The sequence below is a fragment of the Alligator mississippiensis genome, chromosome 4 (genome assembly GCF_030867095.1).
Source record: "Alligator mississippiensis isolate rAllMis1 chromosome 4, rAllMis1, whole genome shotgun sequence".
In the NCBI taxonomy this organism is placed as follows: Eukaryota; Metazoa; Chordata; order Crocodylia; family Alligatoridae; genus Alligator; species Alligator mississippiensis.
The window spans coordinates 3,536,122-3,556,862 of record NC_081827.1 but is presented as its reverse complement, the minus strand read 5'-3'; the positions used below and the strand labels follow the sequence as shown (position 1 = coordinate 3,556,862).

Here is a 20,741-nt window from a genome sequence, read left to right as displayed (position 1 = left end):
GGCTAGAGGCAGAGCCCAGAGCAATCCCTTCTCCCCATCATGGGTACAACCTAGTCCTGGCCCAGGTACCTGTGATACTGGGGAGGAAGTGAAGCCCCAGACTGGTGCATGGGAGGGAGGACACTTGCCAGTGTTTGAGCCACAGGGCCTTGGGGGAGCTCCTGTCCTACCCAGGCAGAACCGAGCCCTGCTAGCGAGCTGGCCACACACATGGATGCACCGCTGCGGCTGGGAGAGCCCCAGTCCCTGATGTCTGTGCCAAGCTGCAAAGACCCACACCCCCACAGCTCCATAAAAAGGATCTGGAGGCCTCAGCCCTGACCAGCCTGCTCCTAAATCCACTCAGGGAAGCGGGTAAACATCAGCACTCTCATCTTTATTCTGGAAGCCCATGGACAGGGACCCCATGGACAGAGAGAATGAGACAGTCCGCACCCCTGGGCTCCTTGCCCAGCCCCACCGCACAGGCCATCCATGAAGGCAGAACGGCAGGAGCAGCATCCACCAGTGCAGGCCTGGGGATGACCCAGCCATGTTCCAGCCACGACCGAGACCCTGGGCCCAGCATCCTTGATCCCTCAGCCCAGCTGTGGGCACCATCCCTGGCATCTCCTGGGTGGGGAAGAGATGCAGTGCTGGTGACATTGCCTCTGTCTTTGGCTGCCACCTCCCTCTTCAGCTCTTGGAGGCTCTGGGGGACTCTGAAAGACCTAGAAAACAAAGGCAACAAGCCTGGGACTTGCTGTCTGGGCCACATGGGCCCATTTACGCTGCATAACAAGACCCTCTACACTTGCAAGGGGGCTGGGGCACGTGGGGGAGTGCAGGTCCAAGGCTGAAGCCTGCACCTCAGGACATGGGAGACAGGATCACAGCTGGGGGATTCAATCTGGGGTCAGGAGTGTCCCCTGACATGTATCTCACTGCTTGTGAGTCTGGTCCATGACAGGATCCCATGTTCCCCTTTGCACTTCCAGTGCTTGGTGCCTTCTCTTGCCTGCCTGGGATGCTCGGAGCAGGTCACTTGATGAAATGCCCAGAAAATGCCTCCCACACCTGAGAACCAGGGGCAGCATGCTCCACCCAAGGGGGCTTCTTGTTAGACAGGACTATGCACCTGGTGCACGATGCAGAAGCCCTGGGCATCACCACCCTGGCCTCGCCCCACGTCACCCAGCCCATGTGCTCCTACCCTGATGTGGCAGCTGCTCGCTGGACCTGGACGTGGGCTCCTTCAGGGCCTCCTGCTCCATATGGCCATGGTTCTCCACTCCAGCGTCCTCAGGCTCCATGGAGGGAACACACAGCTTGGACTCCACGCTGTAGGACTTCCCATCTGGTGCTTGGCTGGGGGCCGGAGTGAGGACTCCGTGGTCATCTGAGTTCTCCAGGGGCCTGGGCTCCTTCTTTCTTGCTCTCTTTCCCAGCAAGGGCATCACCAGCTGCCTGAGGTAGGAGCCTGATACAAAGCTCTGCACAGTGACCGGCTGCCTGGGGACCAGGCCCTGCAGCTGGGAGCCCTCCCCCCGCTCTGGAAGGTGCAGATGGCAGGCTGCAACAGGTGGGAGCAGCATGTCAGTAAGGTGCCCCTGTCCCCAGGCTCATGCCACCAATGCCCTGGCTGGCATGAGCCCAGCTCCTGGATCTCTAATGTGGGCTCCACTTTCCCAGCCAGTGTGGCCCCAGACATCTCCTGTCCCAGATAGCTTCTGGGAGGGCCCAGAGCAAGGGGTCAGACAGTGCCATGGGGTCACAGCCCCTCTGAACTGGGCTGGGTGACAGGTAGGTCTGGTCCCCTGTGGCCCAACCATGACCAGAACCAGAGCGGGGCCCACGACAAGGCCCCTTATCCCAGGACAGATGCTGGGTCTGTCCCATCCCCACTACTTACTGCTGCTCCTCTCAGTGGGGGTCTCCAGGGCGAGGTGTGCCACGCGGCAGATGTACTCTGCCCCCTGGTCCTTGGATGTCCAGAGGGTGAGTCTGGTCTCCTGCTGGAAGCTCTTCCCGTCCCGTGCCAGGACGGCCGTGCCGGGCTCCACCCTGCACTCAGTCGAGTACCGCAGGATCACAGCAGTGTCCTCCCCCTCGCCCCTCCGCAGCCAGGTCACGCTCAGCTCCCCCGGGAAATGCCCCGTGATGCGGCAGCTCAGGGTGACTCCCTTCCCCGTGGGCATGGACTCGGTCTGGGAGATTTCGGACACGTCGGGGGGCCGCAGGAGACCTGGGGAAGGGAACAGGCAGAGGCAGGGACAGGCCCCGTCAGGGGAGCCGCGGCCTGGCAGGGGCTGCGCCCCGGCCCCTCACACACCACACAGACCCCACACCCCTGCAGCGGGGCTGGGACCCCAGGACACGGCCCCTCCTCACCCGCGGCCCTCAGGCTGAGCTCTCTCTCGCTCGGGGGCTCTCCGGGGCCGTGCTGGACGCACACTCGCACTCGCAGCTCCGGCCGGGTCAGGCTCCGGCTGGGCACTCTCCAGACGCTCGTCGCAGTGAACGTGCCGTCCGCGTTCTTGTCTATCTGCGTGGGGTCTTCCCTCCAGCTCCCGGCCCCGTCCCAGCCCCACTGGATCGGGGGCACCTCCCTGGGGTAGAAGTTGTGGAGGTGGACAGCAAACGGCACCTTGTCGCGGGGGTCCCACTCTGGCAACACCTGGATCTCAGACACCTGCGGCCGGGCTGGAGAGACAGTGGGGAGCGGGGGTTAGTGCCAGGGACTGATGGGATCCAGCTTGGGGGAGATGGATGGTTGGGCCCCCCTGGGAGCTGTGGGGCTGGAGCAGTGCAGTGAGGGCCGGGTGAGTCCTGCCTATCCTCAAGAGTTGTTCTGTCTCCAGCTCCATCCCTCCCTGGCTGCAGCAGATGTAGCCACAGCCCGAGGTGGTATCAGGAATGCTGGGATGCTGCTTGGGTGCAATGCATGTTTTGCCCCCCCAGCAGGCTGTGTGGGGCTGAGGCAGTGCGTTGAGGCCTGGGGTCAGGCCTGCCCATCCTCAAGAGTTGTCCTGTTTCCAGCTCCATCTGTCCCTGACAGCAGCAGATGTAGCCACAGCCAGAGGTGGTATTGGGGGCACTGGACACTCACCCCACACCCGGATCTCTGGGGACACTCGCTCCTCTCTGATCAGTTTGGTCTCATGGAGGAAGATGCACCGGACCTGCGCCCCGTCATCCTGCACCGTGGGGGTGAAGGTCAGGGAGGATATGAGATGGGTCCCAGCTCTCTCCTCGGTCACTCTGCAGCCCCTGGGAGCGGATGGGGACTGTGGCTGGTTGCTGTCAGGCACGGTCCTATCGTCACTGTGGATCCACTCCCACTTGATGGTGACATCCTCAGGGAACGTCCCCTCCATGGAGCAGCGCAGGGTCACCTCCTGGCCCAGCAGGCACCGCTCTGGCCCAGCCACATCCGAGATGGAGTATGGGACTGCCCAGCCTGGGGTCAGAGTAATGAACACACAGGACACGGGTCAGCCTGGGACGGGCTGGAATCTGCAGGGGGTGAAGCCTGCTGTGGGGAGGGGAAATCCCAGTACAGAAAAACCTTCTCCCCACTCCCCCCAGTATTAGTCACGCTCCCATCACTCTGGCCCATCTCCCTTTTGGTGACCATGCAGCTGAAGGGAATCATCCCACTCTACCTTTGCTCCTATTTGTGTGGCAGGAAATGATTATGATGACCACGGTTCCTGCTATGATTATGATGGCTATGATCTGTGTTCTGGTTTCATCCACGTCTGTGCTCTGTTCTAGGAGGAGAAAACCAGGCAGAACTCAGCTTTGGTGTATGGCCTGGCATCCTCTGTGCCCCAGCTGCTGCCAGGGTTTGCTCTGGGATGCAGGGGATCCCTGTGCCTGGCCATGCACCAGGAATGCAAGGGACTGGATGCAGAAGCCCAGGAGGCCCCTCCAGGCCTGCATCTCCCTGCTCTTTGTTGCTCCAGTTGCTCTGGGAGGGAAGGGACATTCCCCTGGCTAATGCATCCCCAGACCATGCTGGTCTGCAGCTCAACACCACCTGCACGCTGGCCAGGAGCAGCTCTGTGCTACCTCAGACAGAGGGCAAGGGAATTGCCTCCATGCTCAGAGTCAGGGCAGCAGGCAGGTCCCAGCACAGGCTCTCACCTCGGATGTCCAGGGAGATGTCTTCCTGCAGTGGCTGCTCCAGAGCCTTGTGGCGGACGTGGCAGGAGAAGTTGCTGCTAGTGTCAGTGTGTGTGAGGGTGAAGGTGTAGGTCAGGGTGAGGCTGAAGGTCCCATCTGGGTTCCTGTGGGGGCTGGAGCGGGTGGAGCCCTTCAGGACCTGCCCGTCTCTCAGCCACACCACGTCCACGTCCTCAGGGAAGAACCCCCACACGTGGCACAGGAGGGAGGTCTCAGCATCTGCAATGCCCTGTTGTCTTGCGATGGAGATTGTTGGTGCAGCTGGAAGGAGAGAGTCACTGTGCCATGTGGGACCCAAGACAGGGAGTGTGCAAGGACTCTGCCAGGTCAGGCTGGCACTGAGCTGCTGAGGCCATGTGGGGCCTGGGCCTGTGTCAGCCCAATGCTCACAGGATAGTCCCCCCCTCTCCAGGAAGGGGTCTTGTGGGGCGGGGGGTCTGGGAGGGTCAGAGGGGCTGGGACAGCACTGCCCATGTGTCTGGAAGCAGGAGATTGTGCCAGCCTCCGCCAGCACACAATGCTAGTACATGTGCCCCCTGTGTGAGAGGGAATTTAACAGCAGCCTTCAACTCCCTGCAGGGTAGGTCCAAAGAGGATGGAGCTGGGCTGGTCTCAGTGAGGGCAGATGACAGGACAAGGAGCAATGGGCTCCAGTTGCAGCAAGGGAAGTTTAGGTTGTATATTAGGAAAAAAAACACGTTCTCACGGGGAGGGTGAAGCCCTGGAACAGGCTACCCAGAGAGGTGGTGGAAGCTCCATCCTTGGAGGTTTTTAAGCTTTGTCCAGACTAAGCCTTGGTTGGGATAATCTAGTTCAGGCAGGTCCTGCTTTAAGCAGTGGGTTGAAGTAGATGTGACCTCCTGAGATCCCTTCCAACTCTCATTTCCTGTGAGTCTGTGACCCAGCGCATTTCAGGTGTAAAGGCAAGGAGAGGGGTGAGGATGGGGCTGGGTGGGCTGGATGGTAGCTGACAGCACTGGGGGGCACTTTGGGGGCTCTGCATGGGCAGGCTGCACTGTCAGTGATGCTTCTCAACAGCTCCTAAGTAGCACGTCTCCATGCCCTTCTCAGCTGTGCTCTTCTCAACAGAGTTGTGGGCCAGAGTTTGCTCTGGCATGATGGGGATCCCTGAACCCAGCCATACACCGGGAATGCAGGGGTCTGGATGCCCCTCCAGGCCTGAGTCCCTCTGGTCCTTGGTGCTCCAGCTCCTCTGGGAGGGAAGGAGCGTTCCTGCTGGCAAATGCAGCCCCACACCATGCTGATCTGCAGCACAGCACTGTCTGCACGCTGGCCTGGGGCAGCTCTGTGCTGTCTCGGGGAGGGGCAAACGAACTTCCCCAACATCTGGTGGGGGGTCCTGGATGGCCCTCCAGGCTTTAGTCCCTCTTCTTCTTGGTGCTCAATCTCCTCCAGGATAGAAGGAGGATTCCCACTGCATATTGCAGCTCCACACCATGCTGGTCTGCAGCTCAGCACTGCCTGCATGCTGGCCTGGAGCAGCTGTGTGCTATCGCAGAGAGGGGACAAGGGAAGTACCTCTGTGTCTGGAGTCAGGGCAGCAGGGGGGTCCTGGCATGGGCTCTTACCTAGGATGTCCAGGGAGATGTCCTCCTGCAGTGACTGCCCCAGAACCTCATGGTAGACGCGGCAGGAGAAGACGCTGCCACTGTCGTGCAGGTCGGCAGTGAAGGTGTAGGTCAGGGTGAAGATGAAGGTCCCGTCCAGTTTGCTTTGGGGACTGGAGCGAGTGAAGCCCTTCTGGACCTGCCCATCTCTCAGCCAAACCATGTCCACATCCATGGGGAAGAACCCCACCACGTGGCACAGGAGCGACGTTTCCTTACCGGCCACAGCTTGTGGTCTTGGGATGGAGATTGTTGGGCCAACTGGGAAGGAGAGAGTCACTGAACCATGCTGGATTGGGGACAGGGAGTGTGGGAGTGACTGCGGGGCTGGACTGGCACTAAGCCACTGAGGCTATGTGGGGCCTGGCCCTCTGTCAGTGCTGATGTTCACCTGACAGACCCCCAGAGCAGGCGGCACAGGAGCCTTGTGCGCCTGGGGGGTTTGGAAGAACCAAAGGGAAGAGGACAGCGCTGCCTGTGTGTCTGGCAGCAGGAGATTGTGCCTCCCTCAGCTGGCACACAACACCAGTACGTGGGCCCCCAGCATGAGGCTTCCCAGTGCTCCTGGTTAGAGACTCAGGGCCCTCCCTATGGCCAGGGTGGGACAGGACATGACAAAGAGACCCCCGATGTCTGGAACTCATCGCACACTTGCCCCCTTGCACAACTGTGCCATGAGTCTGCATGCGTGTGCCACCTCTACCCTCATCCAGCCCCAGTATGACCATGAGCACGGCTGTCCCCAGAGCCCCGGTCTGGTCCTCACCGAGCAGATGCAGGGTGGTCTCCCCCTGGTGATGATGTTCCCTGTGCCACACGACACACTTGTACACACCCTTGTCCCATGGGGTCACTGTGGCCAGAGACAGGGAGGCATCTCCACTTTGCAGCTCGTTCTCCGATGGCAGGCTGGCCCCGGACTGGGCCTGGCTCCTGCCCCGGTCATACCAGGCCACCTTCCGCTCCCCTAAATACCACTGCACCCGCACGGAGTCCAGGGCCACTGGCCCCTCAACAGTGAACCGGCAATGCAGTAGGACTCCCGAGCCCAGGCGGGCCCAGGAGGAGGGCACTGTGGTCACCTGGACCTTGGGACCTGCACAGGGGAGAGGAAAAAGCCGTGAGGCCCCGAGGGGCTGGGCCAGCACAGGGGAACACAAACTGGGACTGCCCTAGCTCCTGCGGGGACTTGGTGCCACACGACAGACTCTGGACTGGGGGGAGGAGCCTGCTGCGCTTTGGGCATGATTTGACTTCTCACAAAGATGCTGAGCTGAGTCCATGACATCATCCCATGGTGCAGCCACTCCAGACCCTGCATACGCCTCATGCACGGAGACCCTGTGTACTCCCGGAGCCAGGACAATGCTCGGTGCATTTTTGCCAACACGTGTCCTCTGTGCTGGGCCCATCTGCCTGGGTTTGCCAGGCTGCCCTGTCCCCGGCTGCACACCACGGACCCTGGGTGTCAGCAGAGGAAGTGCTGGGTGTGAGGGGCCTTTTGCTCTGTGACCACCTTGGGCTTTGGAAGTTACTAGCACCCCCAAACCACCCCTGCTTATGGGACACCCAAGCTGCGGCGGATTAATGTGTCTGGGGTCCTGGACAAAAACAAGCTTCCCCCCCCATGGAAGCCGGGGGGGGGGGGGGGCGTCCCCTCCTGCCGCAGGTAGAGGAGGCTGGGGGGACCCTGCCAGGTGAGGGGGTGTGCACTTGCCCCCTTTTCTCCTTGTTCCATACCCCACCTCCCCCTTTATGGCCAAACACATATAGGCATACACATACACAGGCATGCGCAGACAGGTATTCACACAAAAGGGTGCACACTCTACTCTGCACATGGACACAGACACAAACATACTCTCCCAGCCATGAACACAGACACATGCACACACACATGCACACACGCATGCACAGAGGTATGCACATACAGACACAAATGCACACACACAAGCACAGATGCGCACACAAAGACACGCATGCAAGGATGCATAGATGGACACACACAGAAACAAATGCATACAGATGCACACACACAGATGTACAGATGTGCAGACAAATGCACATGCATGCACATACGTGCACACACAGACAGACGCACCTATAGATGCACACACACATGCACAAGGAGACGTGCATGCATACAGAGATGCACACAGTTGCACACACACACAGGCATGCGCGCACACACAGATGCACACATAGAGACAGATAGAGACGGAGACGCACACACCCAGCCACATCTCTTCCCCTCACAGGACCTCCCTCCTACCCCTCTTTCCATCACTCTGAGGCAGAGCCCTCCGCTCCGCTCCCCTCCCTTTCCTCCCCCCAGCTGCCCACTGCTCTGTCTTGCCCCCACCTGGCCCCTGCTGCACGGACTGGCGGGCGCTGCTGCCCGGCTGTGTTTGTGCGACCACACACGTGCACAAACTGGACTGGGCCAGGCGGTGCTGGGATGGGTGACTATGGAGGCTAAGGTGAATCTGGGATCCCCGCTCTCGGCTGCAGGGAAGCAAATGTGAAAGCCGCAGTTTAAAACTTGGCGCCATTTTTGTTTAACTGCTGGGAGATAAAAGCGTGCCAAGAAAACCAGAGCTTTCACTTTCCTGCTGGTGAGGATCCCGGGCCCTGAATTGGTAGCGGGCCCTGGGCTCGTGCCCAGCTAGATCCTCCATTAATCTGCCTATGGGCCCACAGCTCCCCAAGAGCCGGGCCGTTCTATGCAAACATGGGGCCGCTGTCCTTTCTCTGTCCCAGGTGTGTTCACGAAGTGGCACCCAGGTGCCTCTCCACCAGGGCTGAACATGGCCACCACAGCCGGGCCCTGCCACCCCTCGCCCCAGCAGAGCAGGGGGTCGGTACTTACCTGGTGTCCTCAGGAAGAGGAGACTCAGGAGCAGGCCCCCAACCCCAAGGGTCAGGGCTGGGACTCCGGTCCAACCTGGCACACAGTCATTGTGTTCTCTCCTACGAGGCAGCATGGATCCCTGGGCTGTCCCTTTGTGCTTTCACCTTCCCCGTGTGGCAGGGTGGGGCTGGGAGAAGGGGCCAAGGTGCAGCATGGAGCCAGAGCTGCTCCTCCCACACCCCACAGCCTGCGGGAGCTGGGGCAGAGCCAGCCCTGCCCATGGCCCTGGGGAGAGAAGGGGAGGGCCAGCCCTGAGCTCTGCACAGCACATGGGACCCCTCTGCTCCCCACGACCAGGGGGTAAGTGCAGAGGGGCAGCATGCTGCTTGGGGTCCGGTCCCTCAGTGCCACCCATGGCTCCATGTCCTGAGACTCCCAGTTTCAGGGGGCATGGAGCGCCCCCCAGGCTATGGTGACCACCTATCCCTAATGGGGCAGGACAGTCCTGGAATGGGAGCCCCAAGTCCTGCTCCCAGGCTGCATGACTGTGGAGCATCATGTGTCCGGGATCGGTACCACCGTGCAGGGAACTGCAGGAAACGGTGGGTTTCCCCTTGCAGGCCAGCAGTGTTCCAGCCTTCCTGGGGCTGCTTGAGGCCACCAGGAGTGGGATGCTGGGGGCCATGTTTATATGCATGCCTGCACTCATGCACATGGCCAGGAATACAGTCAGGTAGGGCACAGAGCAGCTCCCAGCAGGTAAGTCTAAGAGGTGGGGGGGAGGGAACATGCGGGGGCAGATCGAGGCCCCTACAGTGAGGGAGGAATTGGGGTAGGGGTTGAGGCGCTGCCCAGCTGCTGCCCAGCCAGGGTGGGGCTGGAGCCAAGCAGGAGGGAACTATGGGTGGTTCATCTATGGGGTACAGGGCATCACAGCTCTCCAGTGCTGCATGCACAGCCGGGGGGAGGAAAAAGGGGAAATTCGCCCCCCCAGATTTGTGTTTGGGGCAGGAGTGGGCTTCCCACTGCAGTGTCAGGGCTCCCTGCCCTGCTGCCCTGCCCTGGGAGCCCCACTCTGCAATGGTGATGCACCCCCTGCTTGTCTGACAATAGTTGGGCAGGAACAGCATGGAGTTGTGCCCCCCATTACTGCTTGGTGGGCAAGGGGCACATGGTTGGTGCAGGGGTCCTGGGGGAAGGGCAGCAGGGCAGGGAGCCCCGAGCCTGCAGCAGACAGCCCACATCTGCCTCGGCCCCATTTGACTGCTGTAGCCTAGCTGCCGGGACAGCTGTAGGGGGAAGTGGGCATATGTCCTGGCTTTGTAATTTTAAAAGGTGGTCATCCTTCCAGGGGCCTGAGGTCACCAAGGCTGTGCTGAGCTTATTTTGAAAAGGATTGAACTGCCCCTTTTCAAGGGGGAGGGGAAAGCTCTTCCTGGGCAACGGAGTATGGGGGCTGGAGCAGCAGTTCAAGGGTCTCTGGGGACAGGAGAGAAGAAGCCCCAACCCTGCTCGTGCCCTGGTTGAGCTGCAGGCTCTGCACTAGGCTCTGGACAGCTTCCCCTGCCCTTGAGGTGCTAGTGTGAGCAGGTGGAGGAGGGGAGGCGGTGCTGGCAGCAGGAGGCCCACAGCCCCGGGGCAGTGCCCGGCAAGCTGGCCGAAGGGCCTGTGCAGGCCTGAGCTCTGTCAGTGCAGAGAGAGCAGCAGCAGTGGCTGAGCCATGTCTGGCTGTGCACCGTCCCGGTGCCTGCCCTACTGCTGGGGGATGAGGAGGAGCAGAGAAATGTTGCTACTCTGGTGGCAGCAGTGAGGAGGTAGGGCAGGAAGATGTGTATGTGCCTGTGAGTATGTGAGTGTGTGTGTCCACGTGTGGCCTGTGCAATTGTATGTGTGTGTGAGCATATGTGTGTATGTGCCTGTGTGCACACATGTGTGTGTGAGTGAGTGTATATGCATGCTAGCGTCTGTACCTTTGTGTGTGTGTGCATGTGTGTGTTTGAGTGTGAGCATCTGTGTGTGCATGTGTGTGCACTTGTGTCATTGTGCAGGTGCCTGTGTGTGTGTACAAGTGAATGTGCCTCTGTGTGTGTGCATATGTAAACTTGTGTGTGTGCGTATGTGCGTGGGGGACAAGTGGGAGGGGGTTTCCTCTGGTTATGCCCCCGCACTGGGTGGCAAGGAGGGGCTGAGTGCCCAACTCCCAATTGCCTTGTCCATCAGAGCAACACGGACACACACCCAGTCACCTCCCAACCCAGCTCCTGCAGCTGCTCCTGGGGCAAGGCGAGGTGAGGGTCTGCCCGTGGCCGTGGCTGGACAGGAGCACGGCAGTGAGACCCGGGCTCTGAAGCATGTTGCTCACTTGCTGCCCCCATGGATGCGGGGCAGACCGGGGTGAACGTGCCACCTCCCAGCTCCGTCACAACCACAGCCCCCGCAGCCCTTCTCTGGCCCTCGTCCGTGGGCACAGGGAGCTCCCCCGATGCTGCTGCACTCTGTGCTGAATGGGTCTGGTGGCACTGTTGCTGTGGGTTCTGCTGGGCCGTCAGTGCCCATGGGGTCCGAGCTGCAGGGCAGCAATGTTGCAGCCAGGTTTCAGCACTGCCCCGCAGTCCACTGGCAAATGGGGACCCCAGTGCACCTGGGAATTAGTCTGAGGTCCAAACCGGTTCCCCGGGGGCACGGGACCTGGTTCCAAGCCAGACCCAGGCTCCGCTCCGGCCTGGAGGCTGCAGTGGGGGGAGCCTGGGCTGGGACTGGGGCTGCTGGTTGGGAGTGAGGGGCTCCCAGCCCTGTGGATGGATGGATGGAGGGATGAGGTGATGGAGCCAGAGCCTCGACTTCATTCCTCCTTTCTCCCCACAAACACGGGGCTGCATTTAGGTCTGGGCCCCGGCGGGAATCATCATCACATCCCATTCCCATGGTGACCAGGGGTGGTCCCTTGATGTCAGCTGTCCCTGCAGGCGGATACCTCCCCAGGGTGGGATATGGGGAGAGGAGGGTTATATGGCTCCCTTGGTGCCCCTCAACTACAACCCTCCACTGCCACCTGCTTTGCACCCATGCATGGCCCCATGGCAGGGGGCAGCTGTCTCTGGGCTGTCAGCAGTGCTTGTGTTTCCAGCCCTGACCAGAGCTGCACCAAGGACACGGAGCAGGGCCCGGCCCCAGGTGGCTCATTGCCCCGGGGGTGACTCTCATCTGTGGGGAGATCCCAGCCCAGCCCAGTGCCCCCAGCCCTGTGGGATCTCCCAGGAGGAGGTTGGTCCCCTCCAAAGGGGAAGGGGTTTCAGCCCAGACCCACACCTGGCAGGACCTTTGCACTGGGAAATCCCAAGAGCTCGTCCAGACCCTGGGGTCAGCCACAGCTACTGAGTGCTGCCCTAGGCTGGGAGGAGCAGGGGAATGGCCTAAGAGTCCATCCGGAGCTGGGGCCCGGGGCTGTTCACACTCACAGCAAGAATCATAGCCTGTACCAAAGCCCTAGGCTGGGCTACCCCAGCTCTGCTCACTGAGCCACCCCCTCACTGAGTACTGGATGCCCTGGGGGAGGAAGACCTCAGGCCCTGAGGCTGAACCCTCGTCCAGCACCCAGGAAGGAAGCGCAGAGGGCAGAGACCAGCTGGGGTGGGGGCTCTCAAGACAGTGGTGTCTGCTGCCTCAGGGCACTGCCCCATGCCCCACCTGCTGTGGGCATGGCCCAGAGAGCTGGGATCTGAACCCAGGACCTTTCTGACCTGAACAAGAACCAGAACCAGGAAGGGCTGAACCAAGCTCCAGCCAGAACCACCGCTCTCAGCCCTATGGCACTGTAGCTGCTCCCCTTCCAGCTCTCCCAGCTGGCACAGGGCAGAGTCTGGTTTTGGGGTAGGTACAGGCAGCTCTGACCCTAAAGCCTAGGGCAAAAGTGGACTTGCCCAGGATTTGAACCCAGGACCTCTCTTGCACACAGTACCAAAAAAAAAGCACACCTGTGGGTAGGGTTGGGGTGGAAGAGAACAGGAGGGAGGGGTATATGATGGGGGGGGGGGTGGGGGGGCAGTGATATGCCCATGCCCTGCCTCTGCCCCTTTCTCCCCCAAGCCTCTGCACTTCCAGTGCCCCTCTACACCTGGCCCACAACCCCTGCCCTCCAGCCCTGCTGTCCACACAGTGCGTGTGCAAGCACATTCACGCATGCATGCACACACACACTGTCTCTTACCTGGGAGTTTGCCGGAGCCCCTGCACAGACCAGGTGACCCCTGACAGCCTTGCCCGCTGCTCCCAGCCCCAAGCAGCCAACTCGGGAAAGCAGAGGCAAAGTGAAAACCTGGACATTTGCTTGCATTTCAAAAACTCACCCAGACACAAGGACAGGGGGCCAAGAAAGAGGACATTGTAGGAGGGTGGCCCTGTCCTTCCCCAGTTCCCCTCAGAGCCCGCCTGCCACGACTTTGATTGTAAGTAAAAGATGTTCAGTGTTTATCCCTGAGCACACCACAGACCGCCCACATGATTCACTTCCCAGTGCTAACTTTATTGCTATCAACCTTACATTGTTGTTCCCTCCCTGGTAATTGCTAGGGCTGTGCAAAATGGAACAGTGTTTCTTTTTTACTTGTGTTTTGAGTCAAAATGGCTCCTCCATTTCGTTCCGTCAAAACATTTTCCCATTTCAACTGTTTTGACGTTTTGCCCATAGGATATAATGGGGAAGGTCAAAACAGGCTATATCTTTGTAATTTTTAGCCATATGTGGATGACACTTCCAGGAGTGGTAGCTGCTTCTGAGGGCATTATGTGTGCCAAGCTGCAAGAAGATAGGTTCAGGGGGTTCAGAGAACCTGTACCCCAATATTTTTAGATAAAAACTCATGTCATGTGTATATGTTAAGCCACAGTGGGGCCAAAACTGCAGAAATGGTAGCCCCTGCTGAGGCAACAAAACCTGCTATGTTTCAAGGAGGTAGGTGCAGGGGTGTTGGGGAAACTGCACGCCAAATTTCTGAAAGCAAAGCTCATGTCACGTGTGTGTGTTAAGCCATAGTGGGGTCACAACTGCGGGGGTCGTGACCCCTGGGGAGGCCACAAACCCTGCCAAGTTTCAACAAGATCTGTGCAGGGGTTTGGAACGCGCCCCGCTTTCTGTCCACCTTTCCCCCACTCTTCCTGTGCGGTCAGCCTCTGCTTTGGGGGGACGGGGGCTTTGGAGTGAGTGGGGGACTTCCCTTTGGGTGTGCTGCCGCTGGTGCCAGGCAGAGGAGGAGCAAGAGCAAGGGGATGGTGCCTGCGGAGATGCATCAGCATCCCCGTGGTGCTCATATGCTTTGTTCCCTTGCCCTGGCTGGTTTTGTCTCGGCAGTGCAGGCAGATAGCATACGTGGGATCATCTGCCAGCTCATAATGATCCCAGACCACACTACCCGCTTGCTTCTGGTGCGCGGGTGCATCTGTGGGTGCTGCTGCATTTTCCCCCTCCTCAGCAGGCAGAGGCACAGCGAGAGGAGGAGCAGACTCATCTGAGATGCTTGCCTTCACCTCTACATCAACATCCTCTGAAATGCCTTCTGGGGAAGGAGACCTGGCTCAAAGGGACCCGGTCTTTGCCGGACCATGTAGATCTGGTGGCCTGGGAATGCTTGAGGAGACAAGACAATCCTGCCCGTGTGTCTGGCACCAGGAGACCGTGTGTCTTCTAGAGAGAACCAGCACTTGTCCATGTCCCCTCTGTGTGTGGCTTCCTGATGCTCCTTGGGCAAGGCGCAGAGCCGTGACCATGTCTGGGTTGGCTAAGACCACGGCTGTGAGACTCCTGGACTCTGAAGGGTGTTGCTCACTCACTGGCTCAGAGGCCCGTTGCAGGCTTGTGTTTCCGTTCCTCCCCCTGACCCAGGTTAGTCCTCAACCAGCCATGGCCACCCCATGGCCCCTCTCCAGTCCTCACCGAGCAGGTGCAGGATGGTCTCCCCATGGTGCTGCTGCACCCTGTACCCAACAACACACCAGTACAAGCCCCTGTCAGGCACTGTCACTGCAGCCAGGGACAGGGAGGCATCTCCACCCTCCAGTTCCTTTTCCAAAAGCAGATGGGCTTTGGGCAGGGTCTGGCTCCTGCCCTGCTCGTACCAGGCCACCTCTTGCTCCAAGAAATACCACGTCACCCACAGGGAGTCCAGGGCCACCCACTCCCCAACATCGAACCAGCACTGCAGCAGGGCCCCCGAGCCCACGCGGGCCGTGGAGGAGGGCGCCGTGGTCACCTGCAGCTGGGAACCTGCCCCGGGGACAGGAAGCAGCCGTGAGACCCCGCGGGGCTGGGCCGGCGCAGGGGAGAGGCTGCCCAGGACGGCACAGCCCGCTGCGGGGACCTGGTGCAGGGAGATGGGGGCTGGGGGGCAGGGGCCTGCTGCGCTCGGGGCGACAGGACTTTACCCCCACACACTGAACTGCCCCCTCTCCCTCACCCTCATGGTCCTCCCACGGGGTTTGGCCAGGCTGCCCCAGGGCTGCACACCCGCCCCAGCCCCCGGCTGCCCCCACACCCGCACCAGGGGAGCAGCGGGACTGGGATTACCCCATGGGGCAGGGAAGAGGGGAGACAGGAGGAGTTACAGGAAGGAGCAGGCTGCCCAGGCCCTGCACCCAAGGCTGCATTTTTCCCACTGTCCTGCCAGAGTCCTTGTCCCTGGGGCTAAAATGGATTCCCAGCAGCTCCTCTCTGACTTTCACTTTCCCTTGGAAAGGAGCCAGGCCCCAGCTGCAATCAGCCTGAAGGGAATCCATCCTGTTCCTAAAGCTGAAATGGGTCTGGGACCTGAGCCAGGCCCAGCTTTGCCCCTTCTATATAACCCCATAGCTCCCAGGAGAGGAGAGGAGTCAACCTGGGGCCTCCTCTGGCCTGGTAGCAGGAGCCCAGGTCTGGCTCAGAGCTCCACGGCTCAAGGGATCCCGGCCCATCCTGCTTCCTTCCTGGGGTCTGCCCCCAGGGCCCAAGTGCCCCCGACAGCCCAGACCCACAGCCTCCAGGAAGGGGAAAGACTGCACAGGAGAAGGGGCTGTGCATGCTTTGGGGTCCAGGCCCTCAGCTCCTCCAGGCTATGTCCAGACCTTTCCCACTCCCCCACCCCTTTCTGCACCCACAGTTAGTGGCTTTGCTGCAGTGGGTTGTAGAAGGAGGGAGGTCTCAGTGTCAGGCATGGCTGGTTGTCTCGGGATGGAGTTCATCGGAGCAGCTGGAAGGAGAGAGTCATTGTGCCAGCAGGACCCAGAGCAATGTGTGTCCGAGTGTGAGTGCTCCACTGGGTTGGGCTGGCACTGAGACCAAGTGTAGCCTGTCCCCTGTGTCACTCCCATGGTCATTTCTGGGGCTTCTCAAGCTGGCATAGCCAGACAAGTGCGGGTTGGGGGGCCTGGGAATGTCAGAGGGAAGAGGATAGCTCACATGTCTGGCAGCAAGAGACCATGTCTCCACTAGAGAGAGCTCAGAGCTCATCCATGAGCTGTCTGAGGCTTCCCACTGCCACTCAGACAAAGCCAAGAGCCATGACCATGTCTGGAAAGGGGCTCCATGCTGTGGCAGGAGCTGAAATGGGTCTGGGAACTGGGTCATGTCTCCAAAGCCCCGTGGTTCTGAGGAGTGGAGGGGACAGTCAGCCCAGGGCCTCCCCACCTTGGTAGCAGGAGCAAGGGGCAAGTTTGGGGCTGCAGGGCTCTGGGGATCCCGGCCCCTCCTGCTCCCTGCCTGTGGTCTGCTCCCAGAGCCCCAGTGCTCCCCAGCAGCCCAGACCCCCAGGCAGGTGAAAGTTGTGCAGCAGGAGGGGCCGTGTGCGCTTCGGGGTCCAGGCCCCCAGGTGCTTTGGGTCTCAGTGTCCTGGGAAACTTGGCTGCAGGGGAAGGGAGGCCTCCCCTAGGCCATGTCCAGGCCTTTCCCGCACCCCCACCCATCTCTGCACTGACAGTTTGCAGTCCTGCTGCCATGGGCTGTGCAGGGCCCTGAACCAGGGCACTGCCTCAGGAGGGACAAGGGCTGGCACACAGCCATCAGCAGCCTTGGGCCTTGACTGATTGAGTACAACCCAGAAGAGACTTTAACCTTCTGTCTCTTCCTGGTGGCCTCAATGATATACTCCCAACCCCACAGCTACACCCCACATCAGCCCAGTGCAGTGGTCACCCTGGAGAGGGTGCCCTTGCTGATGCTTGTCACACCCCTCGATGTAATTTTACAGTCCACTTCTAACACAGCCACACTGGGCTGTGACAGCAAGGTGTCTCTGCCCTCCAGCTCCAACAGGCTCTCCCGAAGCTGGGCGCTTGCTCCCATCTGACTGTGCTATCTTCTTCTCCCAGTAATACCACATCCGCCATGCACCATGCAGGATGTGGTATGACTGGCCCACTTAGCACTGCTCCAGCACTGGAGCAGGGCCCCAGAGCCCCAGCAGCACTGGGAGGAGGGCACTGTGATCCCCTGCAGCAGAGAACCAGCACAGGGTAGGGGGCAAAAGAAGCATCCATGAGACCCAGGGCACCGCTGGGCTGGGCTGGGCCAGGCAGAGGGGTGGGGTTGGGACCTGGTGTTATCGAGGAGGTGCTGGGTGCATGGGGTGGGTGCCTGCTGTGCTGCAACCTCCTTGGACTGTGGTACTTACTAGCACCCCCAAATTGTCCCTGTTTATAGGAGGTGTCCGGCTGGATTTTCATTGACTGTTAACCAATTCTTAACTGCAGGGTGACAGAGGTGACAACAGATAAGGGAACAGGGAGTACAAACACCCAGCACAGGGTCACACTCTGCCCCTTACTCCATAGTCTCTAGCTGCTGGCTGAATTAAGCCATCAGTGCATTGGCCCAGCAAGTAAAACCTGTAAAAGTAGCACTGAATACAGGAAAGATGTCCTGTACATGAAAAAAAAATGCATGCCTTGCTAAACACATCCTCATATTACTCAAAATAGGCATTCAATATCTAAGGTGTTACACATCACAAGCCCTGGTTCACAAGGGAGACTTCAATCCTCGGACATCTGCTGTGAGGGCAATACAGCAGTGCGCAGGCAATGCAAGAGCTTTTGGAGAGTGTTGGTGACAACTTCTGGTGCAAGTGTTGAAGAGCCCAACCAGGGGCCTTGCTCTTCTTCATCTGCTGCTCACAAACAGGGAAGAATTGGTGGGGAACATAGTAGTGGGTGGCAACTTGGGCAGCAGTGACCACAAGATAATTGAGTTCAGGACCCTGAGGAAAGGAAGGATGGATAGTAGCAGAGCAAGGCCCCTGGACTTCAGAAAAGCAGATTTTGACTCACTCAGGGAACTCATGAGCAGAATCCCCTGGGTCCCAGACTGAGGGAGAGAGGCATCCAGGAGAGCTGGCTGGACTTTAAGGAAGCCTTACTGAAAGAGCAGGAATAAACCATCCCAATGCACAGGAAGACTAGCAAGTATGGCAGAAGACCAGCTTGACTTAGCAGGGAACTCTTCAGTAAACTAAAACACAAAAAGGAAGCTTATAAGTGGAAACCTGGACAAATAACTAGGGAAGAATATAAGAGCATTGCTTGGGCATGCAGGGATGGAGTCCGAAAGGGCAAAGAGCAATTGGAGTTGCAGCTAGCAAGGGATGTGATGGGGAAAAAGAAGGGTTTCTACAAGTATGTTGGTAGCAAAAGGAGGATCAGGGCAAGTGTGGGTTCCTTACTCAGTGGGGGAGGCAAGCTTGTGGCAGAGGGTGCAGAAAAGGCTGAAGTGCTCAATGCTTTCTTCACCTCAGTCTTCACAGGCCAGGTCAGCTCCCAGACCACTGCACCAGGCAGCACAGTTTGGGGAGGAGGTGAGAAGCCCTCGGTGGTGGAAGAACATTTTAGGGACTATTTAGAAGAGCTGGATCTGTACGAGTCCATGGGGCTGGACGGGATGTACCCGAGGGTGCTGAGGGAGTTGGCTGATGAGATTGCAGAGCCACTGGCCATCATCTTTGAAAACTCATGGCGATCAGAAGAGGTCCTGGATGATTGGAAAAGGGCAAACATAGTGCCTATATTTAAGAAAGGAAAGAAGGAGGATCCAGGGAACTACAGATCAGTCAGCCTTACCTCAGTCCCTGGAAAAATCATGGAGCAGATCCTCAAGGAATCCATTTCCAGGCACTTGGAGAAGGTGATTAGGAACAGCCAGCATGGATTCACCAGGGACAAGTCATGCCTGACCAACCTGACTGCCTTCCACGACAAGGTGACTGGCTCTGTGGATGCGGGGAGACTGGTGGATGTGGGATACCTTGATTTTAGCAAGGCTTTTGATACGATCTCCCACAGCTTTCTCCCCAGCAAGCTAAAGAAGTACGGGCTGGATGAATGGACTGTAAGGTGGGTAGAAACCTGGCTGCAGCATCTGGCTTGGAGGGTAGTAATCAATGGCTCAATGTCTAGTAGGCAGCCGACATCAAGTGGAATGCCCCAGGGATCTGTCCTGGACCTGCTTTTGTTCAATGTCTTCATCAATGACCTGGAAGATGCCATGGAGTGCACCCGCAGCAAGTTTGCAGATGACACCGAGATAGGAGGAGCAGTAAATATGCAAGAGGGTAGGGGTAGGATTCAGAGTGACTTGGACAAATTGGAGGATTGGGTCAAAATAAAAGTCATGAGGTTTAGCAAGGACAAGTGCAAAGTCCTGCACTTAGGACAAAACAATCCCCTGCACCGGTGCAGGCTGGGGCTGACTGGCTGGGCAGCAGCTCTGCAGACAAGGACCTGGGGGGACAGGGGGCAAGGAGCTGACCAGAAGCCAGCAGTGTGCCCTTGGTGCCAAGAAGGGTAATGGCATCCTGGGCTGCATTGGCAGGCGTGTTGCCAGTGGATCGAGGGCAGTGATTGTTTCCTTCTACTCAGCACTGGGGAGGCCACATCTGGAGTCCTGTGTCCAGTTGTGCCCCTCCTCACGACAGGAAGGATGTGGACATGTTGGAGTCCAGTGGAAGGTGACAAAAATACTTCAGGGGCTGGAGTACATGACTTATGAGGAAAGGCTGAGAGACCTGGGCTGATTTAGTTTCGAAAAGAGGAGACTGAGAGGAGACTTAGCAGTCTTCAGGTGGGGTTCGGGGATGGAGATGGACTGTTCTCAGTGGGGGGAAGATGACAGACAAGGAGTAAAGGGCTCAAGTTGCAGCAAGGGAAGTTGAGGTTGGATATTAGGAAAACGTTTCTCACTAGCAGACAGGACAGTATCAGGGGCAGCCACTGCTTTTGCCACCTCTGCCCTTGCCCCGGGCTCCCAGTGCAGCTGGGAGTAGACACGGCACGTGGGGCCAAATGTCCAGGACAGTGCTGCTCCATTCAGCCAGCAAACCCAGCAGGGCCTGGCCAAGGTCATGGTTGCAGCCCAGGCTGGGGGTGGCACTGGGCTGTGCCAGTGCTCCTGCCTGCATTCAACCTTGGAGGCGCCTGGCGAGAGGGTCGTGCCCCTGTGCTTAGGGTCAGGGTCAGCTTAATTTCAGGGCATTTGAATTCCCACTGCCCTGGAAATGCTGCCCTGGCCTCAGGCAGCAAAACCCTGCTCCTGGCAGGGCCCAGAGCACTGGGATCTGAACCCAGGATGGATGTGCCAGGTGGGGACAGGCTTCTATTTTTGTAAATGTTGTGTCTTGGCCCAAATCAGCCAAATCAGTTCTGATTTCTCTTGTCTGAGCAGAGCTTCACCTTAGGGATCAGATGCCCCATCTTACCTACACAGAGCCCAGAGGAGGAAGGAGCAAGCTAGAGGCAGAGCCCAGAGCAATCCCTTCTCCCCATCATGGGTACAACCTAGTCCTGGCCCAGGTACCTGTGATACTGGGGAGGAAGTGAAGCCCCAGACTGGTGCATGGGAGGGAGGACACTTGCCAGTGTTTGAGCCACAGGGCCTTGGGGGAGCTCCTGTCCTACCCAGGCAGAACCGTGCCCTGCTAGGGAGCTGGCCACACACATGGATGCACCGCTGCGGCTGGGAGAGCCCCAGTCCCTGATGTCTGTGCCAAGCTGCAAAGACCCACACCCCCACAGCTCCATAAAAAGGATCTGGAGGCCTCAGCCCTGACCAGCCTGCTCCTAAATCCACTCAGGGAAGCGGG

At 59.0% G+C, this 20,741-nt stretch overlaps 1 protein-coding gene across 1 annotated transcript; it reads right to left on the bottom strand.

Moving 5' to 3' along the window:
* Nucleotides 1–355: 355 nt before the first annotated feature.
* On the bottom strand, nt 356–15,101 carry LOC106737372 (uncharacterized). The gene is made up of 11 exons (XM_059725540.1): nt 15,096–15,101; nt 14,576–14,999; nt 6,562–6,891; nt 5,757–6,056; nt 4,129–4,428; nt 3,645–3,752; nt 3,089–3,439; nt 2,371–2,682; nt 1,892–2,224; nt 1,193–1,552; nt 356–710 (listed from the first exon to the last, which is right to left on the bottom strand). Exons 1-11 carry the CDS (start codon nt 15,099–15,101, stop codon nt 676–678), a joined length of 2,859 nt encoding a protein of 952 aa, XP_059581523.1. The 3' UTR covers nt 356–675.
* Between the last annotated feature and the right edge of the window lie 5,640 nt (nt 15,102–20,741).